Genomic DNA, 23,722 nt, shown 5'->3' with positions numbered 1-23,722 from the left:
GATAACACGTGGAATATGTCATTTGCTTACTGGATACATGGCAACAATTTCCGTAACAGTTATAGTTTGTAATATGTGTAATTGCTGATATTTGATCTTTTCAGCTAAAAAATATTAGTATATGCTAAACATCAAAATTAGGACCTGAAAAAATAAAATAGTGAATATAATAGGCCCAGTACCTAATGGGCTCAAAATAAGACAAGACAAGCAACAATTGCTACACACTACGATAGGGTAAGTATAGGGTATTTTGAGAGCACCACCTAACTCAGTCTAAGAAGAACAGGGTAGAAAAAAGTGACATTTGGGGCCAGAAGGATCAGTTGGGGTGGGAGTGAGTCAGGTGAAGAAATATGGGGTAAGAGAATATCCCAGATAAAGGGAACAGGAATGAAGATCAGAACCTGATAAAGCATGAGGAGTTTTAGGAAACAATAGATCAGTGTAGTTGGCTGGGGAGGGGTGGGAAGTACTATTACATGCGGCTGGAAAGGTCAGTAATGGTCACTTTTGCAGGTACTTGTAGGCCATGTTAAGAAGTATAGACTGGGAGCAATGGGAAGCTCCTGAAAGGTTAGAAAGCTGAGAGACCTATGGCCAGATTTACCTTTTAGAAAGACCACTTATCATTATGTGGGAACTGGACTAGTGAGGAGAATATGAATGTGGGAGCCCTTTTTGGAGGCTGTAGCAGTAAAACTGAGAGATGATGGAGGTCTGACATTGGGTGGAGGTGGTGGGGATGCAGAGTAGACAAAGACAAGGTAGCACTGGTTGTATCTGGTGATCAATTAGGTGTAATAAGGGAGAGGGAATTTGGGTATCCGTTGGCTAGATGGTAGTACTCTTCATGCAGAGTAGTTGCCATCTCACAGGAATCATGGTCCTGAGGAACTATATAGCTCAAGACAAGGAAATAGGCAAGGGGACACCCCCAGTCAATACCCGGATGGGACTCTACAAAGTGTTCCCTGAGCATCTGTCAGGCCATGATACGAAAATTCTGACTGTTTTCTTTTCTCCTCCACCTTCCTTCCTCCCTGCCCTCTCCCCAGGGAGGAGAAGCTTCATTAAAGATTAAGCTGCTAACTTAATTTGACTTAGGAATAGGCTTGCTTTGTTTATTCTATCTGTACACTTTCAAAAAATATAACTGATAAAAATGTATTCAGGAAAAGTGAGATTAACTTACATGATGCCAATTAACATTGATCAAGCACCTCATTTGTGCCAGGTACAGTGCTAGTTACTAGAAGTACAAAGGTGTATATGACCACAGGTCTTGTTCTCAAGTTGCTCACAAGATTAGTAAGTAGGATAGACAGATACACAACAGAGAAATAGAGTGCAATATAGACATTTCATGTTATGCAGGTAGTAATTGTACTTAGGGGAGTCTCAGAGCCTTACCCAGAATAAGAATTGCTAGGTATCATGAGCAACAAACAACAATATGTTTGAATGAATAAACTGACAGTGTCTTGAAAGACAACTCAAAGTTCCTTTTTTTGTTTTGCTAGATTTTGCAGAGAATGACAGGGATAAGAAGAGAATTTCTAATAAGAAATTATGGAGTCAAAAGGTATAAACTTCATGGAACTATGTGATTAGAACTGAAATAAGTCATGAGATATTAGACTGGTGAAATAGATCTCAAGACAATCAAGTTGCTCATGATAAAGACTGCCCTTCTCCCCACCATGGAAATGTGTTTCAGATGGTAATTCTATTGATACTGGTGAAATAATAGGATGAGGAGTGGGGGGATGGTCAAGATTGGAGACAGATTCAGGAGATAAAAGCTACAGGATTTGGCAGTAAATTTGATGAGGGGCTTCCAATTAGAGAAGTTGAGAAGGACTTCAGGCTTCTTGTAAGCTATTTGAGAAGATCATATGGTTGGGAGGAAAGTAGCTTGGACTTTTGTAAGCCAGGGAATGACGACTCTTAAAGAATTAGGAAATGATGCAGATATCAAGTAAAATAGGGCCACTGAACTTGGCAATTAAGAGAACACTGGTGATTTTTGAGAGAGAAAAGTAAAGGTGGAAACCAGAGATGATGCTTTAAGATGACTGAGCAGTGGAAATGGGAGACAGTGAGCACGTTATCTTTTAAAGAAGATCAGCAACGAATTCAAGGAAGAAATTACAAAAGAAACTTAAGAAAAGGATAAAATCAAAGGAATAACTTTTAAAATTTACATGATTTTATTTTATTTTAGAATGAGAGAGTCTTGACCATTTAAACAAGCTTGTGGTAAGGGCTTAGAGAGAAGAAGAAACTGTAATACAAGATGGAGGCAAAACCTGCTGTATCAGAGACCATGAGGTTAAGAGACAGTATAGATAAAAAAGTGTGGAGGCATATATACCTATCTCCCAGTAGATTCTTAATATCCCCAGATACGTTGTCTGACATTTTTCTACAGGGAAAATTGTTATCATGATGTTAGTAAACTTGGATATTTGTAAAAGTCTTGGTATATATCCATTTGATTCAAGATTAATCAAAGACTTCCTATTCTTATTTCTTTATTTAACACACATTTACTTACTATATGCTAGGCACTGTGATGAATGTGGGCCATACTGTGTGATATGAAATAAGCTTAATTCCTGTTCTTATGCACATTTTAAAACTATTATTCACATAAGGCATTCACTGTAGACCTTTATGTGGTAGCACAAATTTAATTTGCTGATATTCAGTAATGTACAACAGGTTGAAAATTATCATGTGTTCTTCAATCTATACCATGTACAGTAAAGATAAAAGTATTAAATAAGAAAATATCGGCAAAGCAGTAAGTAAATATTATTTTAACACAGGTAATATCATTGGGAGGACAAATGAGATCTAGAATTAACTGTTCATTATGCATTTATTCATTCATTTAATAAACATTTTTTATGTGCTGTGGACTTAAGGTGAGTAAGACATGGTTGGTGTTTTCCCTGTTCTCAAAGGCTTCATAAGCTAATGATGTAACCATAGAAGTGCTTCCTAATTATTTGGAAGATTCTTATAGGTAGAATTAAACTCAGAAGGGTATCTCCCTAAAGCACAACTTTGAGTAACCATAGTTTCTAAGAATAAGCGCTCTGTAATTAGGAGAACTCCACAGGTCAGAAGCAGATCAGTGTAAATTACAGGCCAGCAGAGGAGGGAAAGGTCCCTCCAGGACTGAGGGAGACTGAGATTCTCCTGGCTATACCATTAACCTGTGCCCAGTGATGAGGGCTTGGTAGTCAACACCAACTCTACAGTGGATACCTATTCTTAGGTCTTCAATAAAGTGTCATTCATTTCAAATAGGGGTCAGAGATAGTACCTTTTTAGACATTGTTAAGGAAATTTAATGTAATGGTTCAGAACATAGACTGTAACTGACAGCCTGGATTCTAGGTCAGGATCAATCCTTACTATTTGTGTGACTTTGGCAAGCTACTTAAACTCTTTGAGTTCAATTTCCTTATCTGTAAGTTTGGAATAATAGTATCTGTCTCATGGTGTGAGGACTGAATGACATAACACTACATGTAAAGCCCTATAAACAGTGCTTTGTCCACGGTGAGCATCCAACAAATGATACCTGTTACTAACAGGAACTGTATACAAAGACTCGAATGACATTTTTACTCACTCTGGAGTTCACTCATTGCAAAAACAAGCGTACTTTTTCCTAACTACTTTAATAATATGATGTTTTTATTCCAAAGAGGCCTAAGTTTAATAATTCATTTTAAAAGTATTTATTTAAACAGATTAGAGTAGTAATTTCGCTATCAGTAGCTATCACTACCTTATGTTTTTTGAGTCCTTTTAACTTCTAAACAGCTTTTAGATCCTCATAACATTCCTATAAGCACCACAGAACAGATGTATTCCTATTATAAATTAGGAAACTGGATAATATAGAGTTAGTGATTGCCCATAATAGAGTTAAGACCACCAGACTCTTAGTCTAGTAGTCATAAAAATCAGCCCAAACGCAAAAAGATATTGAGTCCTTATTATGCACCCAACATTACAGTAGGTGCTTCAGAGGATTAAAATTATATAAAACACAATTCATTGCCAAAACAACCTACTTTCTAATTGGGGAGATATGACTTTATTTGTCTTTTGCATAGTCTCAGCGATTTTGCCCAGCTTTCAAAACTCCTCAAAATCTGTCCAAGCCTCCATTCTTTACTATTATTTTTCAGTAGAAACCCATATTTCTAGCTATTTATTTCCATGAGTCAAGAAACTTTCTGAGGTTTTAAAAACAATACTTTAGGGCTTCCCTGGTGACACAGTGGTTGAGAGTCCGCCTGCCAATGCAGGAGACACTGGTTCATGCCCCGGTCCGGGAAGAACCCACATGCCGCGGAGCGGCTGGGCCTGTGAGCCATGGCCGCTGAGCCTGTGCGTCCGGGGACTGTGCGTCTGGAGCCTGTGCTCTGCAACGCGAGAGGCCACGTTGACACTTTATTGAAGACCTAAGAATAGGTATCCACTGTAGAGTTGGTGTTGACTACCAAGCCCTCATCACTGGGCACAGGTTAATGGTATAGCCAGGAGAATCTCAGTCTCCCTCAGTCCTGGAGGGACCTTTCCCTCCTCTGCTGGCCTGTAATTTACACTGATCTGCTTCTGACCTGTGGAGTTCTCCTAATTACAGAGCGCTTATTCTTAGAAACTATGGTTACTCAAAGTTGTGCTTTAGGGAGATACCCTTCTGAGTTTAATTCTACCTATAAGAATCTTCCAAATAATTAGGAAGCACTTCTATGGTTACATCATTAGCTTATGAGAGGCCCGCATACCGCAAAAAATAAAAAATAAAAACAATACTTTAGATTATCCGAATGTTCTTTGAAGGTTGAGGTCCATTGGGACTTAAAAAGGTGAGGAAATGTGACCCACGCTATGCCTTTTCTGCTTTGGGGGACCAAAAGGGGGAAAATATAGAAAAGATAGCTCTCAAGTTTGTCCTGGAATGGGGGACAGTGATGCATGAGTATGTACCTTATGGAGGAAGTAAAACAAGTACCGGCCTCCATTTTACAGTGTTTCTTCATATCAGTCTATTCTTGGTTTCCTGGAAACAGACTATCCGCTCCTTGCTTATGCCTCTACTTTCATCTAGATTTTATGTCCCAGCAACAGCAAACTACTAATTATTTCTAAACACACTCTATGCTTCATAGCTCTAGGTTTTTGTTCATTTATTCCCTCTTACTGGAATGCCCTTCAGAAAAATAGTTTTTTAAAATATTTTAAATGTTAACCATTATCAAGAATTTAATGAAAACAGTTTAAAAATTAGACAGAAAATACAAAATTTATCACTCTCTCCAGATAAACGTAAAACAGTTTATGACAGAGGGCAGAAGGCAAACAGCAAAAAAGGACAAATAGTAGAATGTTACTAGTAGTTCTTAAGAGAAAACTTACCAGGAACAGAGTGTTGGGAATGCTACTAGAAATAATAATAATAACAATTTATCAAATACTTACAATTTGCTAGACACTGTGCTAAGTCCTTTACATTTACTATTTCATTTAATAATATTCCCCCAAAAGTAGGGGATTTTATCCCCATTTTTGAGATGAGGAAATTGAGGATTGGATAGTCAAGTAAGGTCACACAGTATGTGGCTAAAATAGAATTATATAACCCAGTATTTGGCTTCGGAGAATACTCCATTACCAACAACTTTATAATTAGCCTCACATGTCTAAAAACAAATGCTTCAAAAATGGATAATAAACTATGAGCACTGGTAATTTTAACCCAAGGCACTAATATAATTTCAATAATGCCCATTGTAGATAAGACTCGTTATTGAAATTCAGGAATGGAAACATTAATATATTAAAATGGAATAGGTCAAACAGAGGTCACGACAGGTAATATTTTTAGTCAATAAGGTATGTTCCAGTATGGAAATGCATATTTAAAGGTTGAAAGTTATCTTTCTAAAATGCAAATGTATGTATGTGTGTGGATACATGTAAATGTGTATTTGTATACATATATAATTATGAAGAGAGTCATCTTTCTAAATGCATATATGTACATATATAAGCAGAATCATGGTTCATTTGTATCCTTCATTATCTAATACATTTCTTAGCACATGGTAACTGTTGAATAAATTAAGGTAGGCAAAAGAGTAAAGGCCAAAACAGAAAAATCAAAAGGGCAAAGCTACTTTAACGTATTATAGGCTGCATTCCTAATGCAGAATAAAGAATCTTCATCTTCTGGGGTATCTATTTTCAGTTTAATTCCACTAAAAGCAGAGCATCTTATGATTTGTGCCTTGCTTTGATGAAGCGAGTACTATATAAGACTAGGGGAGCAATGAAGAGAAACAAGTTTGTATGGGTTTATTTCTAACCAAAAAGGAAGACATGGTAAAGAAAAGTGCATGGTAAAAGAAAATTGGGACAATAATCTATAAAAGAATATTTATAGAAAGCCAGATTCAAAAATGAATGAAAGAAATTGAAATATAATGGGGATGAATAGAAGTTTCAGTATTTAATATAAAAATACCAACTGGATGAGAAACAACTGTATTTCAACAGCAATTCATGGGAAAAAGATAAGGGATTATTACTTTCCTTGAAGCCCAATATAAATTGACAAGGTGAAATGTTTAACAAAGATAAAAACAACAAAGTTCAATATTGGATTGAATCAAGAGAAAAATGGAGTCTGGATGATGGGAAATAAAACTTTATTTTCAAGAATGCTCTCATCAGAGTAACTGTGATGAATACCTTCAAACTGCTTCTATTAAAAACAGTTAAGTGAGCTGGAAAAGTTTGATTTGAGTGCCTACTTTTTACCAAGAATGCACACGTATATACGTTGCAACATAAAAGGAGAGACATACATGCATATCAGTGGTTATAATAAAATAATATGATAACTTTGTAAGATGCATGAGCCTAGAGCATGAGTTGCTTATTACCCACACTTTGTGCCTTATATCTCTGGGAACCAAAAAAGAAGCCACACATTCTGCCTAGGTCAGGAAGACTCCATGATCACTACCTTTAAAGAGCTGAAACAGCATTTCTTACACTTAAGAACTCCTGAACTTCAGGCCCTACACATGGACCTAGTGGTTGTACTCTATTAGAAAAGCAGTGCATTATAGTTCAGTACAGGCAACAAGAGCGTCACTCACTAGTTCTTCCTAAATGTTCAGTGTGCTCTGATATCATTATTTTATTAAATTAAAAAAATTTTTTAATTAGTGGTACAATAAATTGGTTTATCAACTCTTACTGGGTTATGACTCACAATTTGAGAAATAGTGCATTAAATTATCTCTAAAGTTTCTACTAAACATTTAAATTTTCAATTAATGCAGTATTTGAAGATATAAAATGACAGAGTATGAAGAAATAGAACTTTCTCCAGTGGTTCAGTGGATGATCACTGCTTAATAAAGAAATCAGTGTTCCTGTTAGCCCTAATCAATACAAATGAAAATGTATGAGTATAAATTATTTCCAAATTAATTAATTAATTAATTAATTAATTAATTAATTAAATTAATCCAAAAACTAATTTGAAAAGATACATGCACCCCAATGTTCATAGCAGCATTATTTACAATTGCCAAGATATGGAAGCAACCAAAGTGTCTGTCAACAGATGAATGGATAAAGAAGATGTGGCATATACATAAAATGGAGTACTACTCAGTCATAAAAAAGAATGAAATTTTGCCATTTGCAGCAACATGGATGGACTTGGAGGGCATTATGCTAAGTGAAATAAGTCAGACAGAGAAAGACAAATACTGTGTTATATCACTTATATGTGGTATCTAAAAAATGCAAAAAAACTAGTGAATAAATGAAAAAGAAGCAGACTCAAAGATATAAAGAACAAACTAGTGGTTACCAGCGAGGAGAGGGAAGAGGGGAGGGGCAATATAGGGGTAAGGGAGTAAGAAGTACAAACTATTAGTCAGAAAATAAGCTATAAGGAAATATAGGACAACACAGGAAATACAGCCAATATTTTATAATAACTATAAATGTAGTATAACCGTTAACCATTGTGAATCACTATTACATTGTACACCTGTAACATATAATATTGTCCATCAACTATACTTCAGTAGAAAAAGAAAAACATGTTTTAATGCAACAGATAGCATGGAGTAGTTATTAGTCTTCATCAAATATTAAATAAAGGTATGAAGATTCAAGACAAAGAAAATCAGACTAGGAAGAATACTGCCAAGTTTAACAGAACTTCAGAACCAATTTTTTAAATATAAAGGTAACAACTAAAAAAATCAGCCTCCATCAGATTCTTTAGCAAAACTCAAGTTTTTAATGAACAAAGTTTGAACTGAAATAATATTCAAATTAAAAATCCTGAAAAAATTTTACAATGCTTTGCAAAAATGATCTGTAATTTTTATCTCCCAAATCCATTTCCATAGACATGTGAAATGTAATGAGGATCTACCCACAATTACATCTCTACATGCTTTCTCTCCCCCTATCATTACACAAATCTGATTTACCTAAGGAAGCCCACAGGCTGGGGTCAAGGCGGCAGCTTCCAGCTCCGATATTAGCTCCATTCTGAAGAGTAGTGGATGACTTAGCCTATTCAGAGACTTATAAAAGCTTGAAACATCTTTAAAGGGACATAGGCAATAATTCACATGCTTATGATATCTTACTTGATCAATTGTCAAAATGCATTACCTTGGACATGGTAATATTCTAGTAGAACTTTATCCCTAATAAAATATCGTTGATAGTATTTGATCCTCTGAATATTTTAAATATTTAGTATTTAAAGTATTTTAAAATATTTAGACTATATGAATTAATGTAATCCATCACATCAATAATCTAAAGAAGAAACATCACACGATGATATCAGTGGATGCAGAGGACACATTTGACAACAAATAGCACCCACTCATGATAAAAATCTCTCAGTAAACTAGGAACAGAGAGAAACTTTCTTAACTTGATAAAGACCATTTACAAAAAACCTATAGCTAACATTGTACTTAATTATGAGAAACTAAAAGCTTTCCTACTAAGATCAGGAACAAGACAAGTATATCCCTTCTCACCACTCCTTTTCAACACTGTACTGGAAGTCATAACTAATGCAATTAGACAAGAAAAGGAAACAAAACGTAACTGATTAGGAAGCAAGAAGTAAAACTGTCTTTGTTGGCAGATGACATTATTGTTTATGTAGAAAATCCAAAGAATCTACAAAACATAAAAAAACAAAAACAAAAACAAAAACCTCCTGGAACTAATAAGTGATTATAAAAAGGTTGCAGATTACAAAGTTAATACACAAAAGTTCATCACTTTCCTATGGACTAACATTTAACAAGTGGGGTTTGAAATTAAAAAATGCCATTATGTTAGCACTGCATAAATAAAATACTTAGGTATAAATCTAATGTGTATAAGGTCTATATGAGGAAAACTATAAAATTCTAATGAAAGAAACAAAGAACTAAATAAAGTGGGAGATATTCTATGTTCATGAATAGGAAGACTCAATATTGTCAAGATATCAGTTTTTCCCAACTTGATCTATATTGATCTATTGATCAATGCAATCTCAATCAAACTCCCAACAAGTTATTTTGTCAATGTCTACAAACTGATTCTAAAGTGTATATGAAGAGGCAAAAGACCTAGAATAGCTAACACAATACCAAAGGAAAAGGAAAGAGTCAGGATTGCCACTACCTGACTTAAAGACATACATAAAGCTATAGTAATCAAGACAGTGTGGTATGGGTGAAAGAATAGACAAACAGATAAACAGAATAGAATAGAAACCCCAGAAATATACCCACATGAATCTAGTCAACAGATCTTTGGTAAAGGAGCAAAGGCAATATTATGGAGCAAAGATAGTCTTTTCCAACAAATGGTACTGGAACTACTGACATCTACAGGCAAAAAATGAATCTAGACACAGACCTTATACCCTCCACAGACATTAACTCAAAATGGATCACAGACCTAAATGTAAACATGCAAAGCTATAAATCTCCTAGAAGATAACAGGAGAAAATATAATGATCTTGGAAAAGGTGATGACTTTTTAGATACGATATCAAAAGCACAATACATGACAGAGAGAGTTAATAAACTGGATTTAATTAAAATTAAAAATATCTGCTCTGTGAAAGACACTGTCAAGAGAGTAAGAAGACAAGCCATATTAGGAGAAAATATTTGCAAAAACAAAGCTGATAAAGGACTGTTATTCAAAATGTACAAAGAATTCTCAAAACTTAACAATAAGAAAACAAACAACTTGATCAGAAAACAGGTCAAAGCTCTTAAAAGATACCTCATCAAAGAAAACATACAGATGACAAAGAAGCATATAAAAAGATGCTCCACATCATATGTCATCATAAAACGTAAATTAAAAAACAATGGGGGAAAAAAAAAAAAAAACAATGGGGTACCACTACACATCTATTAGAATGGCCAAAATCCAGAACACTGACAACACCAAATGCTGTGGGGCAACAGGAGCTCTCATTCATTGCTAGTGGCTGTGCAAAACTATACAGCCACTTTGGAACACAGTTTGCCAATTTCTTACAAAACAAAACATTAGCATACCATCCAGAAATTGCCATCCCTGGTACTTAACCAAATGAGCTGAAAACTTATATCCACACAGAAACCTGCACATGGATGTTTATAGCAGCTTTATTCACATTTGCCAAAACTTGGAAGCAACCGAGATGTCCTTCAGTGGGTGAATGGACAACTAAACATCCAGACTACAAAATATTACTTAGCACTGAAAGAAATGAACTATCAAGCCATAAAAAGACACAGAAGAAACTTAAATGTGTATTACTAAATAAAGGAAGCCAGTGTGAAAAGGCTACATATTATATGACTCCAACTATATAATACTCTGGAAAAGGCAAAAACAGTTACAGATCAGTGACTGCCAGGGGTTAGCGTAGAGGGAAGGATGAATAGGCATAGCACAGAGTATTTTTAGATCCATGAAACTGCTCTGTGTGATACTATAAGGGTGGATAAATGTCTTTATACGTTTGTCCAAACTCATAAAACGGACAATACCAAGAGTGAACCCAAATGTAAACTATGGACTTCGGGTGATAATGACACATCAATGTAGATTCCGCAACTGTAACAAATATACCACTCTGGTAGGGGATGGTGATAATGGGGGAGGTTATATATGTGTGGGGGGCAGGGAGTATGTGGAAATTTTTCTGCCTTCCTTTCAATTTTTATGAAAACGTAAAACTGTTCTAAAAAATAGTCTTTAAATAAATATTTAAAAATTTGGACTGTGTAACCTAAGGCACCTTACCATTTTTGGGACTTCCACACAATAAGTGGGAAATGAAGGTGGTTTGTTCTAGACTTCTTCAGAATTATCTTTTATATCCATTAGAGTTTTAGCTTAATATTTCTAAGTCAGTTACTATGGACTGAATTGTGTTCCCTCAAAATTAATATTTTGAAGCCCTAACTCCCAATGTGAATCTATTTGGAGATATGTCCTGTGAAGTAGTGATAAAGGTTAAGTGAGGTCATAAGGGTGCAATCTTAATCCAGCAGCACTGGTGCTCTTATAAGAAGAAGAGAGACCAGAGCTATTTATCCATATGCCCATGCATTGAGGAACGGCCAAATGAAGACACAGAAGGCAGCTATCCACACCCAAAGGTGAGAGCTCTCCCCAGACACTGACCCTCCTAGCGCCTTGACCTTGGACTTTCCAGTCTCCAGAAATGTGAGAAAATACATTTTGATTGTTTTAGCCACCCAGTGTGTGGTACATTGTTATGGCAGCCTGGAAGATTAATATGCAGATCAGTGTAATTTTAATCGGAGGAATGACATAGACTATTTCTTGTTGCTCAGTTCTCTTCCATGTAAGTGAGCTAACGAGTATGGTGTCAGATATACAGAATGCATAAACAAAGAATATGAATTCAATTCTCAGCTATACTCCCTCATTAGCTACATGATCTTAAACTTCCTAAGCTAGTTTTCTTATCTGAAAAGTTAGAAAAATAACACATCCTTTTGAGGTTATTACAAGGATTAAATCTCATGATGCTTGTTCATTTCTTGGATCATTCATTCATTCATTATCTAACAAATATCCATTACTTAGGATGAGAAAACTTATACATGTATTATATTATTCTTCAATTTATTAATCACCTCACTGAGCTTAAATCTTTGGTTCTTCAATGAAAAAATATTTTATATGATGGCAAAAATATTCTACATGGAGAATATACAATCATAAATACAGGCAATATAATACAAGTATACACATATACATTTATACCCACCCACATCTATAAAATCTTACCTCTTTGCTTTCTTCCAGATCTGATTCACTACTAAAGTCCTCTGTGTTTAAATTTTCAAAGTCAGACTCTCCTACAGCAATCGGTACAGTCACAGTAAGACTGGGATTGTGTATGAACGACATGTAATCACTTTCATCGATAATGTATTTTTCAACACTGCTGCCAGTTCCTATTCCACTTGTGGTTCCATTTACATCTTTAAGATAGTCAAGATCTTTCCCAATTTCTGTTGTATGATTGGACATACAACTGTCTTTCTTGTTGTTTAGATCATCAAGTGGTTTAATTTCATCTAAAATCTTTTGTTTTCTAATGAAGGACTGTTGAATAAATTCATATATTTTTCTCTTCACATAAGCTATTCCCTTGTGCATCCTATCCACAGCAATTTGGAGATTGTTCATTTCATTATCATCATCAGTGGCTGCAAGGTTGTCTGCACTAAATGAGCTCAGGAGCAAGGCCAAAAAGAGGTTCAGGACCTTAAAAATAATACAAACATCATTATAATCTCACCCCAATGTGAAGAAGAGCAGATTGAGATCACTTATTTCTCAAAGTGTGGAGGAAACTATAAGTTCTAACAACTAGACAAGAAACACCACAGCACAGTGATCAGAAGTTGGGTGATCTAGGGACTTCCCTGGTGGCACAGTGGTTAAGAATCCGCCTGCCAATGCAGGGGACATGGGTTCGATCCCTGGTCTGGGAAGATCCCACATGCCGTGGAGCAACTAAGCCCGTGCGCCACAACTACTGAAGCCTGTGTGCCTAGAGCCCATGCTCCGCAGCAAGAGAAGCCACTGCAAGGAGAAGCTCACACACTGCAACAAAGAGTAGCCCCCGCTAGCTGCAACTATAGAAAGCCCGCACACAGAAATGAAGACCCAACGCAGCCAAAATTAATTAATTAATTAATTTTTTTAAAAAAAAGAAATTGGGTGATCTGAATTTGTGGTCTGGTTCAATAGCTACTTCACTGTTCATCCATGGGCAAAGACATGATTTCTGTTGGTCTCAAGTTCCCCTACTTATAAAATGAAGATGCTGAATGAGCTGACCTATGGTTTTACTAAATTTAAAATTGTATGAATATAAGAAACAAGATTTATACATGTTCTATATAAGAGTTCTAAACTTAAAATTCATTAGTGTTTAAAATTATGCCTTTAAATGCATTTTAGTTTCTTTTTTTTGATGAAGAGAGATATTAAATTGGATATTAATTGAAAAATAACCATTATGACCCAGAACGAGAATTATGAGCTTAACATAGGCATCAACACATGTTTTCTTGATCTACTGCATTTCTCATACTCCACTGTTCACTAATTAGGCAACTGTTCATAATCAGTCGCTAATATTTCCATGAGACTGTAATATTAATGTACATATCCTTTGGAGTATATTATATATTTCTGTACTATAACAGTAATGTTCCAAACTTAAGAGAGAAGATTGATCAGTTACTCCATTTGGGTAATCTCAGGCATCATTAGCCAACCTTTGTTTGGTTAATAGAGCCACTAAAGGATTGGTTAATTCAGGTTGGTTCACGCATCTGCCATATGACATAGAGTGACTGAATGCTAACTACCATGAAGGGGCAAGGAAAAGGGGAAATAACTAGGAACATTTAAAGGCACCACTTTTTAGTACTATACTGTCAAGTAAGACTGGGCTTTCTCTAAGTTTATTCTTCAGACTTCTCCCTTCCTTGGATCTGAATTTATGAAATGTTCCCAACATTTCCTACTAGACCTGTCTTCAATATGATACTCTATTGGAATTCACATGAAATGACTGACAAAATGGAGTTGAGTATAAATATTGTATGGTCACTGCTATATGGTTATGTTGTCAAAGTGAGACTGTAAGTGTATCAAAGGTAATAGACTTTGATACTTTGATATTAAAATTAATAATCATAGTCTTTGTTTTGGACAAAATGGTCATCATTTCATTATGCTCTTAATGTATTTCTGAAACACATTTCTTAAATGGGTACATACCACCAGGTTTCCAATGACCATGACCATCATGAAGACAGTAAGGCACATGGCTTGACCGGCGACCTCCATGCAGTCCCACATGGTCTCTATCCACTCTCCACACAGCACTCGGAACACAATCAGGAAGGAGTGGAAGAAGTCATTCATGTGCCAGCGTGGGAGTTGACAGTCACTAGAGATCTTGCAGACACAATCTTTGTAGCTTTTACCAAAGAGTTGCATGCCGACCACAGCAAAAATGAAGACGATGATGGCCAACACCAAGGTTAGATTTCCCAGAGCCCCCACTGAATTGCCGATGATCTTTATTAGCATATTTAATGTTGGCCAAGATTTTGCCAACTTGAAAACTCGGAGCTGGAAAATTAAAAAAATAATGTATATTATTATGATCAATCTTTAAAAGCATTACATATATTGAGCTTTACTAAGAAGTGATTAAAATTGAATTTCTTACAACATCTGCTATGCAGATGTTATAACTAAGCATGGTAATGGATGTTAACTGGACTTACTGTAGTGATCATTTTGCAATATATACAAATATTGGATCATATGTTGTATACCGGAAACTAATATAATGTTATATCAATTATACCTCAATAAGAAAGATATATCTATAACAAAAGACATTAAAAAAAAAAAAGCTAGTGGATATCCTGGACCACTACTGATTGTAGAACTTACAATCTACCCACTACTGACTGAAGAACTTACAATCTACGAATCTTCACTGGGGAAATATGCAAGAGCCACCTTGCATTCTTGCACTTTGCTTTCCAAACTTTTAAATCCATCCACCTCTGGACCTTAACCAATTAGAAATGACCTGGTGCCACTGCACTGTCATAGCACCACTCTCCTAAGCAAAAGGCATGGAGAGCAGGCTGTCTGGATGTCTTTGTGTCAGTGCTTGTCTTTACTCCAAGACACATTTCCTAATCTATCAAGGACAGAGAGCTGTGAGCAAATGTTGCACTTTACCAAATAAGAAGTAAAGGTCTTCCCATTGGGAGCTTCTTATCTAAAAACAAAACAAAACAAACAAAAAAACCAAAACAAAAAGACTCTCTTACATCTGCCCTGCCCTTGATGACTTTCAGGTGCATGGCTAATTTTTGGACTCCCCCTAGGAAGAATCTGATTCTTCCATATTTTAACCTTGAGATCAATTTCCCTGAGAGTGAATTTTTAATGATTACTTGGGGACCAACTGTCCTTAATTTGTTTTGTGAAGGTGGTTGTAAGGCATACCAGGCCTGACACTAATATTAGCATGTGATCTCAATGATCTCTGCTCAAAGATACTCATTTGTCAATAGCATGCAAAGTACCATCACATTGAGCCCTGCTATAAGTAGAGAAAAGTGTTTATTATTCATAATGCTCCTTTGGAGCACTGACATAGCTAGATGTACCTGCATTTAAAAACCTGGAATACTTCCCATGACTTTATAATTCTTTCCCTGATTTGCAAGGACATATATGTGAATCAGTGGACATAGCAAGTAATCCTACAGATTTCTCTTGTCTGATTTTGGGAAGGAGCATATTTTCCAGAGGTAGAATTAGGAAGAGTTTCTACATGCATATCTTATATCTGATTGTCATCCACCACTATATAAGGGTGTTTATATTTTTAAAGCCCTATTAAAATGTGATACATTTTCATTATTTTCTTAGATCCAGAAATATTAACTATAGTCATATCTAGAAACAATAATTAGTCAGAATGGTAACTGAGCAATATATGAAACTTTATGTGACTAGGATTTTTGCAATAAGGTTTTTTCTAAATAAGTGGGAACAATTTTGTTTTCCATTTAGGGACTGTTTTTGACAATGCAAATGTCACACAAAAACTTAAAATGTTAATGGTGTGTGGTAAAACCTATGATGTAAAACCTATGATGCTTGTTGGAAAGGTTTTTGTCTTTGTGCTGTTTTGTTTTGTTTTGTTTTACCAATCGGAATGAACGGAGAACTGATAATCCTTCCACGTTGGCCAGGCCAAGTTCTACCAGGCTAAGCGTTACAATAAAACCATCAAAGATATTCCAGCCTTCTTGGAAATAATAGTAAGGATCCATGGCAATAATTTTCAGAAACATTTCTGCTGTAAAGATCCCAGTGAAAACCTAAGATCAAAACAAAGTTACTCTAATTCCATCAGATAATGATAAAGTGGAATGACATAATATTTGCTCTTAGAACAAAATGTTTATACTAGTCATGATTATATTACTAGCTTACATTTGCATAGTAATTTATAGTTGATGAAAAGCTCTCATATAAGTTATTTCATTTTATCCTCAACAAAAACGCTATTAAACACATAATGCAGGAATTATAACCATGACTTTACAGATGAGGAAACAGGTCTTCAGATGGGTGCAATGATTTGCCGAATATCAACTAGAAAACGGCAAAACTAGGATTGAGAGCAAATCTATTTTTAACCAGTGTTCTTTCCATCACATCAAACTGCATTTTCCTTCAGACTTCATACAGCACAGCTACTGACAAGATTTTCCCATAAACAGTTTTATGTATCTATAAGCTTATTCACATTTCCCTCTAATCAGATAGTTGTCATTATACATATGTAACTATATTATAATATGTGCATTACTATTATCAGTATTTGTTATGCACATGAAAAAAATTAATTTACTTCCATAGTATTGGGTTGGCCAATCCTCTTATGTAACATCTTACAGAAAAATCCGAACAAACTTTTTGGTTAAACTTATATAAATACTAAAGCTTTAAAAATAGAAATACTATAATTCAGGATGCTTTACATGTTTTGCTTTCCACCATCAAAAACCTTAAACCCTAAAACAAATATTATGGAAAATGTATACATTATTTTAGAGACCATTCTTTCAGCAAATAAAAGCTAATATTCCTATGTTGAGTCAACAGACAAACACTTTAATAATTTGTGGTTTTTAAGCACAGAAGAGAAAGAATTTAGTGGCAACCTTCACCAAAAGTGGCACTGTTAATCATATAATACACAAAATATACTGGACGTTTTCAATATTTTATGGATTTGATCTAAAACAGATGGATTAAACAATACATGGTCTACCTAGATCCTGGAAGTGGAAAAGCTGGAGACATTTTTGAGTTGTTAAACTATTGCTTATAATGATGATGACTAAGCAAGATAAAAAGGTCTGTAATTTTATTTTAGCCTTCTACAGGTAGGGAAACTGTGATAACATCATTTCAAAAAGTGTGTCCTTAAACTATGGACTGCTTCTGTAGCTTTAAATAGTTATAAATAACAACATTGACTTTTCAAGTAGTACTGTAGGCCTGTGCCTATTGCTCTCTTTCTCAGTTTCTGCTTTGATCTTAAGGGCTGTTATTTTTGGCAAAAGTAGGATATATCCAGCTAGATATAATTCCCATCTTTTGGGAGCCAGGAGGTAGAAAGGGTGGTGGAAAGACTGCTGTAAGTTATTCAATGTAAAGAGTTTCTCAAACAGAAAGTTTGAAGACTGAACACATTTACCTTCCAATATGCTTACCAAGTTTCCTACTGTAAGCACATTATTGAAATGGTCCGTCATGGGATAGTGTTCCATGGCCATGAACAGAGTATTTAAGACAATACAGATGGTGATGGCCAGGTCAACAAATGGGTCCATCACAACCAGGTTGACAATATGTTTCACTTTTAACCAATGTGGCGAGCAGTCCCAGATTAAGAACATGTTGGAAAATTTATACCAACAGGGTGGGCATTTCTGCCTGGATTCTTCAAGTTCTAGATATAAAAAAAATAAATAAAAACAACCACCAAAAGATATTTTTACACACATATATTCCTTTCAAATCGACTAGACTTCTTTTTAGTAACCAACACATTTCCATTTGCAACAGTCAACCTCTTTTATACTTGATTTAAAAAAACTATACAATTTAATCTTCAGACGGCCCAAAATATTTCTTCACACATAAACATAGCACAGAGGTAGCAAAGAATGGTTTTCTTCTCTTATGCATTGATCCTGTGGTTCCATACTTTGCCTTAAGTGAATGGTCTTTTAAATGAAGTCTCAATAAGAATATGGGTTGGAGTAGTGTAGACTGTGTGTAATCCTATGTTAATGTCTGGCTATGGTGTCATCCTCAGGCTATAAGACATAGGACAGAGAGATAGGGTAGAGCCAAGAATCATCTTTTTAATTTGTTTTTATTTTGTGAGAATGACCCACTCCTCCCCTCCAATCTTGAGAGTATTTAGGAAGTCCTACGCTAAGTGGAACAGAAGAGAGGAACACCATGACTAATGGGATTAGAAACCCCTAACAGAAATGCTTTATTCTGCATTTTCAAGGAGTTGCCACACACAGGATACATTCTTTAGTTTCAATATCACGGAATTTAAGTAACTTTTTTTAAAGCTTCTAGAATACAGGAGTAAGTATAACAAATAACTCTTAAATAAGATCTGTTATGTTCTCTTTAGAATACACTGCTTCCAACTCACAGAGACATTCGTTTCGAATGAGACAATATAAGCTCAGTGAAAACAACTGAAACGGAAACGGAATTTGTTACAAACCTTCTACTGTATTTGTTAAAATGCTGGCTATGCTCATTGCTCTTTGCCTTTGAGAAGGATCTTCTAGAAAGTCCATGGAAACATGAAAAGAACTTGACCTTCTCTTTCTCATGTCAGTTTCAGTGGTTGTTCCCTGTAAAGAAAATGCTAATGTATTAACTGATTAACTTGAGCAATATGATAAGTGAACAACCAATGTGACGCTGTGAAATTCATGAAACACATGCGACATGCACGTTCATAGTTAATTGGTGATGGCAGACATTGCTGACTTATTGTATCATTAGCCTGGAATGTCCAAACTGTTAACCATTTCCTCATACAGCAAAAACTGAGGGTTGTTTTTTTTTACCCTCTGATTTCATAATTTTATGAGACATAATGTAATTTGGATATGATTGATAAATTTGTGAGAGACATATTTAACAATTTCCTTATTTCTGAACTAATAGTAAAAGGTAGTGATTTGAAACGACATCTAAATGATCAAGGCATTGTATGTTGAGAAGGTAGCCCTTTATTTTTAAAGAAGTACAAATAATTACAACACTCGTAGCTGCCATCTCATTTTCCGGACACAAGACATAGATGATCATTGACAACACAAACTGTATGTTAAAAAAATAACAACACATGCTGCATGGACAACAGTTTCATCCAGGGTACCAAAGCAATAAGTCATCTAATTCTGACTTAGTCATGCCTCACCATGCTGATATATTTCCAAGTCTAATAAGAGGCAGCATATGTTTAGAAATTCCTCATCTGGGTACACATTCACAAACACATAACATAACTTTGTACACAGACAATTCTTTTATCTGCCTGTATTAATATTTTTATTTGTGTCTCTTCATTCAGATTAGTTTTGAGAAGACCTATATCAGCATTTTCTTTTTAGTAAGACAAATATGAGTACTAGAAATTTTAAGATAATATTGAAGCTATCTATTCAGGCACAGTGTTCTTGAAAATCTTCTAAACTAAAGCAGAGCTATATTGAAGAATCCGTTGGAAAGATTTATTATACACCCTTTACAGTTAAACATAAGAATCGTTCATTTACTCTTACACCAGAGCTTTAGAGGATGTCCTGCTGTCTAAGTTCAGCATGGGTATATAGCAAATCCTCCAACTGGAAGCAGTCATTTACTATTGTGTTTAATTAATCCTTAGCACGTTTAATAAGTAAATGCATTCAGGTGTTATGCAAGAAGGTGCTGAAGCCTTAAGTTTTAGTTGGATACTCTCTTAAAGATATTAAAAGATGCAGGTGCATTCACAGCTTGACCAACCAGGTATCATTCTCAAGGGGTTCCATTCTGTAGAAACACTGGCTGGTGCAGCAATAATGAGCCAGCCATGCCTGAACTATTTAAAACTTCCTTACATTGTCATCAGTAGCTGGCTTATCTATTATCACCTCTGGTAGAAGCTGTCCAACAGGCGATGTAGGAACTGAAGGTCCACCAACCAAGGAAACCACACCATTGCAATCCACAGTGCTGTGCATCTTCCCATTAGCTGGAAACACAGCCAGCATCCGGGACGACCTACTGGTCTGACTCAGGTTACTGTTGCGTCGCTCTCCATGTCGTTGGGGCACAAATAAGGAGTCTCTGCGGCTTTCATTATCCTCGAAGGTGCTGTGTTCATCATCAGCAAAGTCATTCTCTGATCCCACATCCTTTGCTCGCCCTCTGAAGCTGAAAAGGCTTGTTCTGCTATTTCGCCTTGGAGAAAATAAGGAGCCACGGATGCTCAACAAAGACTAAAAGTTTGAAATCAAAAACAAATAATAATAAAATAATATTAATATGGCCATTTGGAATGTGCTTTTATTTTGCAAGATTAAGTTGAAGGGGACTTCAGCATTCAAAACAGAATGTGACTCATTCTTTTTTGATTAACATTCTCGTTTTATGTGCATTCGGATTAAATTAAATTATTTTTCTAAGAGACGATTTCTAGCCCTTGACATTAATGACTGGGGAGATAGATCGCAACTTAAAGATACTGAAAAACAAAACCCTGAACCACCGTATTTCATATTCAAAAGGAAGCATCTTTAGTACCTTACTATGGACATGGTAAACACTCAATAAATATCAGTAGCATGACCTTAACAGGGGCACATTTGTTTCCGTTGCTCTTTCCCTTCAAGAAATTCTAACACTTTTCACAAATTGTTTTAGTCCATCTTTCTAAAATCACTTTAAATTAATTATTGTTCTTGTTTCAGCTAAAAGGCACAGTGTTGTTGGAACCTGAAGACTTCTGAAATTCAGAGTGATGTGCTTTTTGATAAAGTATACCATGACTAATATTTTCAGAAGCATGCATGATAGTTTATAAAGTAGTCAGGGATGAAAAAACAATATAAAATAACCAAAGAGTTGTAGATTACTGATCAGTTATCTACAATTTTTTTTCTCATTAAAAAGGCTGCAGACCAGAAAGATGAAATGTCAGTAGTTACAAGAAGTACCAGCAGACAGGTTCAGGTGAGAATCTGGGTCCCCTGACTTTCAATGCAGTGTTATCTCAACTACACCCCACTGTAGATTTACCTGTGCAAACTAAAATTTTCTCATAACTATGTACAGAAAGGATAGGTTTAAATATAATAAACACAGCAGTCAATTCAGTTGATAAAAATTCATAAGTTGAGTAAGGCCCGCAGAATTGGCGAACTGTGTGGAAGGAGCGGGATCTGTAGAGCTCAGCAGCGGCGAGGTACAAAACAAAGAATCGCTTTGCACAAAGCCAGAAGGGATACACTGAAAGAATTATCAGAAAAGAATAATATATAGATTGCTTTGGCTGGGCTTCCGGGAAGATGGCGGAAGAGTAAGACGTGGAGATCACCTTCCTCCCCACAGATACACCAGAAATACATCTACACGTGGAACAACTCCTACAGAACACCTACTGAACGCTGGCAGAAGGCCGCAGACCTCCCAAAAGGCAAGAAACCCCCACGTACCTGGGTAGAGCAAAACAGAAAAGAATAAACAGAGACAAAAGGATAGGGACGGGACCTGCACCAGTGGGAGGGAGCTGTGAAGGAGGAAAGGTTTCCACACACTAGAAGCCCCTTCGTGGGCGGAGACTGCGGGTGGCGGAGGGGGGAAGCTTCGGAGCCGCGGAGGAGAGTACAGCAACAGGGGTGCAGAGGGCAAAGCGGGGAGATTCTCGCACAGAGGATCAGGGCCAACCGGCACTCACTAGCCCGAGAGGCTTGTCTGCTCACCCGCCGGGGCAGGCGGGGCTGGGAGCTGAGGCTCAGGCTTCGGTCGGAGCGCCGGAAGAGGGCTGGGGTTGGCTGCGTGAACACAGCCTGCAGGGGGTTAGTGCGCCACGGCTAGCCGGGAGGGAGTCCGGGGAAAAGTCTGGACCTGCCGAAGAGGCAAGAGACTTTTTCTTCCCTCTTTGTTTCCTGGTGCTAGAGGAGAGGGGATTAAGAGCGCTGCTTAAAGGAGCGCCAGAGACGGGCGCGAGCCGCGGCTAAAAGCGCGGACCCCAAAGATGGGCATGAGACGCTAAGGCTGCTGCTGCTGCCACCAAGAAGCCTGTGTGCGAGCACAGGTCACTATTCACACCACCCCTCCCGAGAGCCTGTGCAGCCCGCCACTGCCAGGGTCCCGGGATCCAGGGACAACTTCCTGGGGAGAACGCACAGCGCGCCTCAGGCTGGTGCAACGTCACGCCCGCGCAATGTCATGCTGGCCTCTGCCGCCGCAGGCTCCGTGCCCCTCCCTTCCCCCGGCCTGAGTGAGCCAGAGCCCCCGAATCAGCGGCACCTTTAACCCCGTCCTGTCTGAGCGAAGAACAGACGCCCTCCGGCGACCTACACGCAGTGGCAGGGCCAAATCCAAAGCTGAGCCCCTGGGAGCTGTGAGAACAAAGAGAAAAGGAAATCTCTCCCAGCAGACTCAGAAGCAGCTGATTAAAGCTCCACAATCAACTTGATGTACCCTGCATCTGTGGAATACATGAATAGACAACCAATCATCCCAAATTAAGGAGGTGGACTTTGAGAGCAAGATTTATGATTGTTTCCCCTTTTCCTCTTTTTGTGAGTGTGTATGTGTATGCTTCTGTGTGAGATTTTGTCTGAATAGTTTTGCTTCCACCATTTGTCCTAGGGCTCTATCCTTCCTTTTATTTTTCGTTTTTAATTTTTTTCTTTTTTTTAATAATTATTTTTTTATTTTAATAACTTTATTATATTTTATCTTACTTTATTTTATTTTACTTTATCTTCTTTCTTTCTTTCTTTCTTTCTTTCCTTCCTTCCCTCCTTCCTCCCTCCCTCCCTCCTTCCCTCCCTACTTTCTTTCTTTCTTTTCTTTCTTTCTTTCTTTCTACTTCTACTAATTCTTTCTTTCTACTTTTTCTCCCTTTTATTCTTAGCCGTGTGGATGAAAGGCTCTTGGTGCTGCAGCCAGGAGTCAGTGCTGTGCCTCTGAGGTGGGAGAGCCAACTTCAGGACACTGATCCACAAGAGACCTCCCAGCTCCACATAATATCAAACGGTGAAAATCTCCCAGAGATTTCCGTCTCAACACCAGCACCCAGCTTCACTCAACGACCAGCAACCTACAGTGCTGGACATCCTATGCCAAACAACTAGCAAGACAGGAACACAACCCCACCCATTAGCAGAGAGGCTGCCTAAAATCATAATAAGGCCACAGACACCCCAAAACACACCACCA

The 23,722-nt window shown here is 36.8% G+C and overlaps 1 protein-coding gene across 6 annotated transcripts in view; it reads right to left on the bottom strand.

The window, feature by feature from the left end:
• Positions 1 to 23,722, bottom strand: part of LOC132428589 (sodium channel protein type 1 subunit alpha) — a 93,648-nt gene that overhangs the window by 36,484 nt on the left and 33,442 nt on the right. For 2 of the 6 annotated variants that reach the window (XM_060016650.1, XM_060016651.1), the window contains exons 11-16: positions 20,425 to 20,772; positions 19,002 to 19,134; positions 17,962 to 18,200; positions 16,384 to 16,557; positions 14,420 to 14,776; positions 12,407 to 12,889 (exon numbers count right to left, since the gene is read on the bottom strand). In XM_060016650.1, coding sequence (XP_059872633.1) covers positions 12,407 to 12,889; positions 14,420 to 14,776; positions 16,384 to 16,557; positions 17,962 to 18,200; positions 19,002 to 19,134; positions 20,425 to 20,772 — 1,734 coding nt within the window. Of the gene's footprint in view, positions 1 to 12,406; positions 12,890 to 14,419; positions 14,777 to 16,383; positions 16,558 to 17,961; positions 18,201 to 19,001; positions 19,149 to 20,391; positions 20,773 to 23,722 lie in introns of all 6 variants that reach the window. The other 4 variants (XM_060016652.1, XM_060016653.1, XM_060016649.1 and 1 more) reach the window with 3 other exon arrangements.

The sequence above is a fragment of the Delphinus delphis genome, chromosome 7 (assembly GCF_949987515.2).
Source record: "Delphinus delphis chromosome 7, mDelDel1.2, whole genome shotgun sequence".
Taxonomy (NCBI): domain Eukaryota; kingdom Metazoa; phylum Chordata; class Mammalia; order Artiodactyla; family Delphinidae; genus Delphinus; species Delphinus delphis.
Note: the sequence above shows the minus strand (reverse complement) of the source record. Positions and strands in the feature narration are given on the sequence as shown.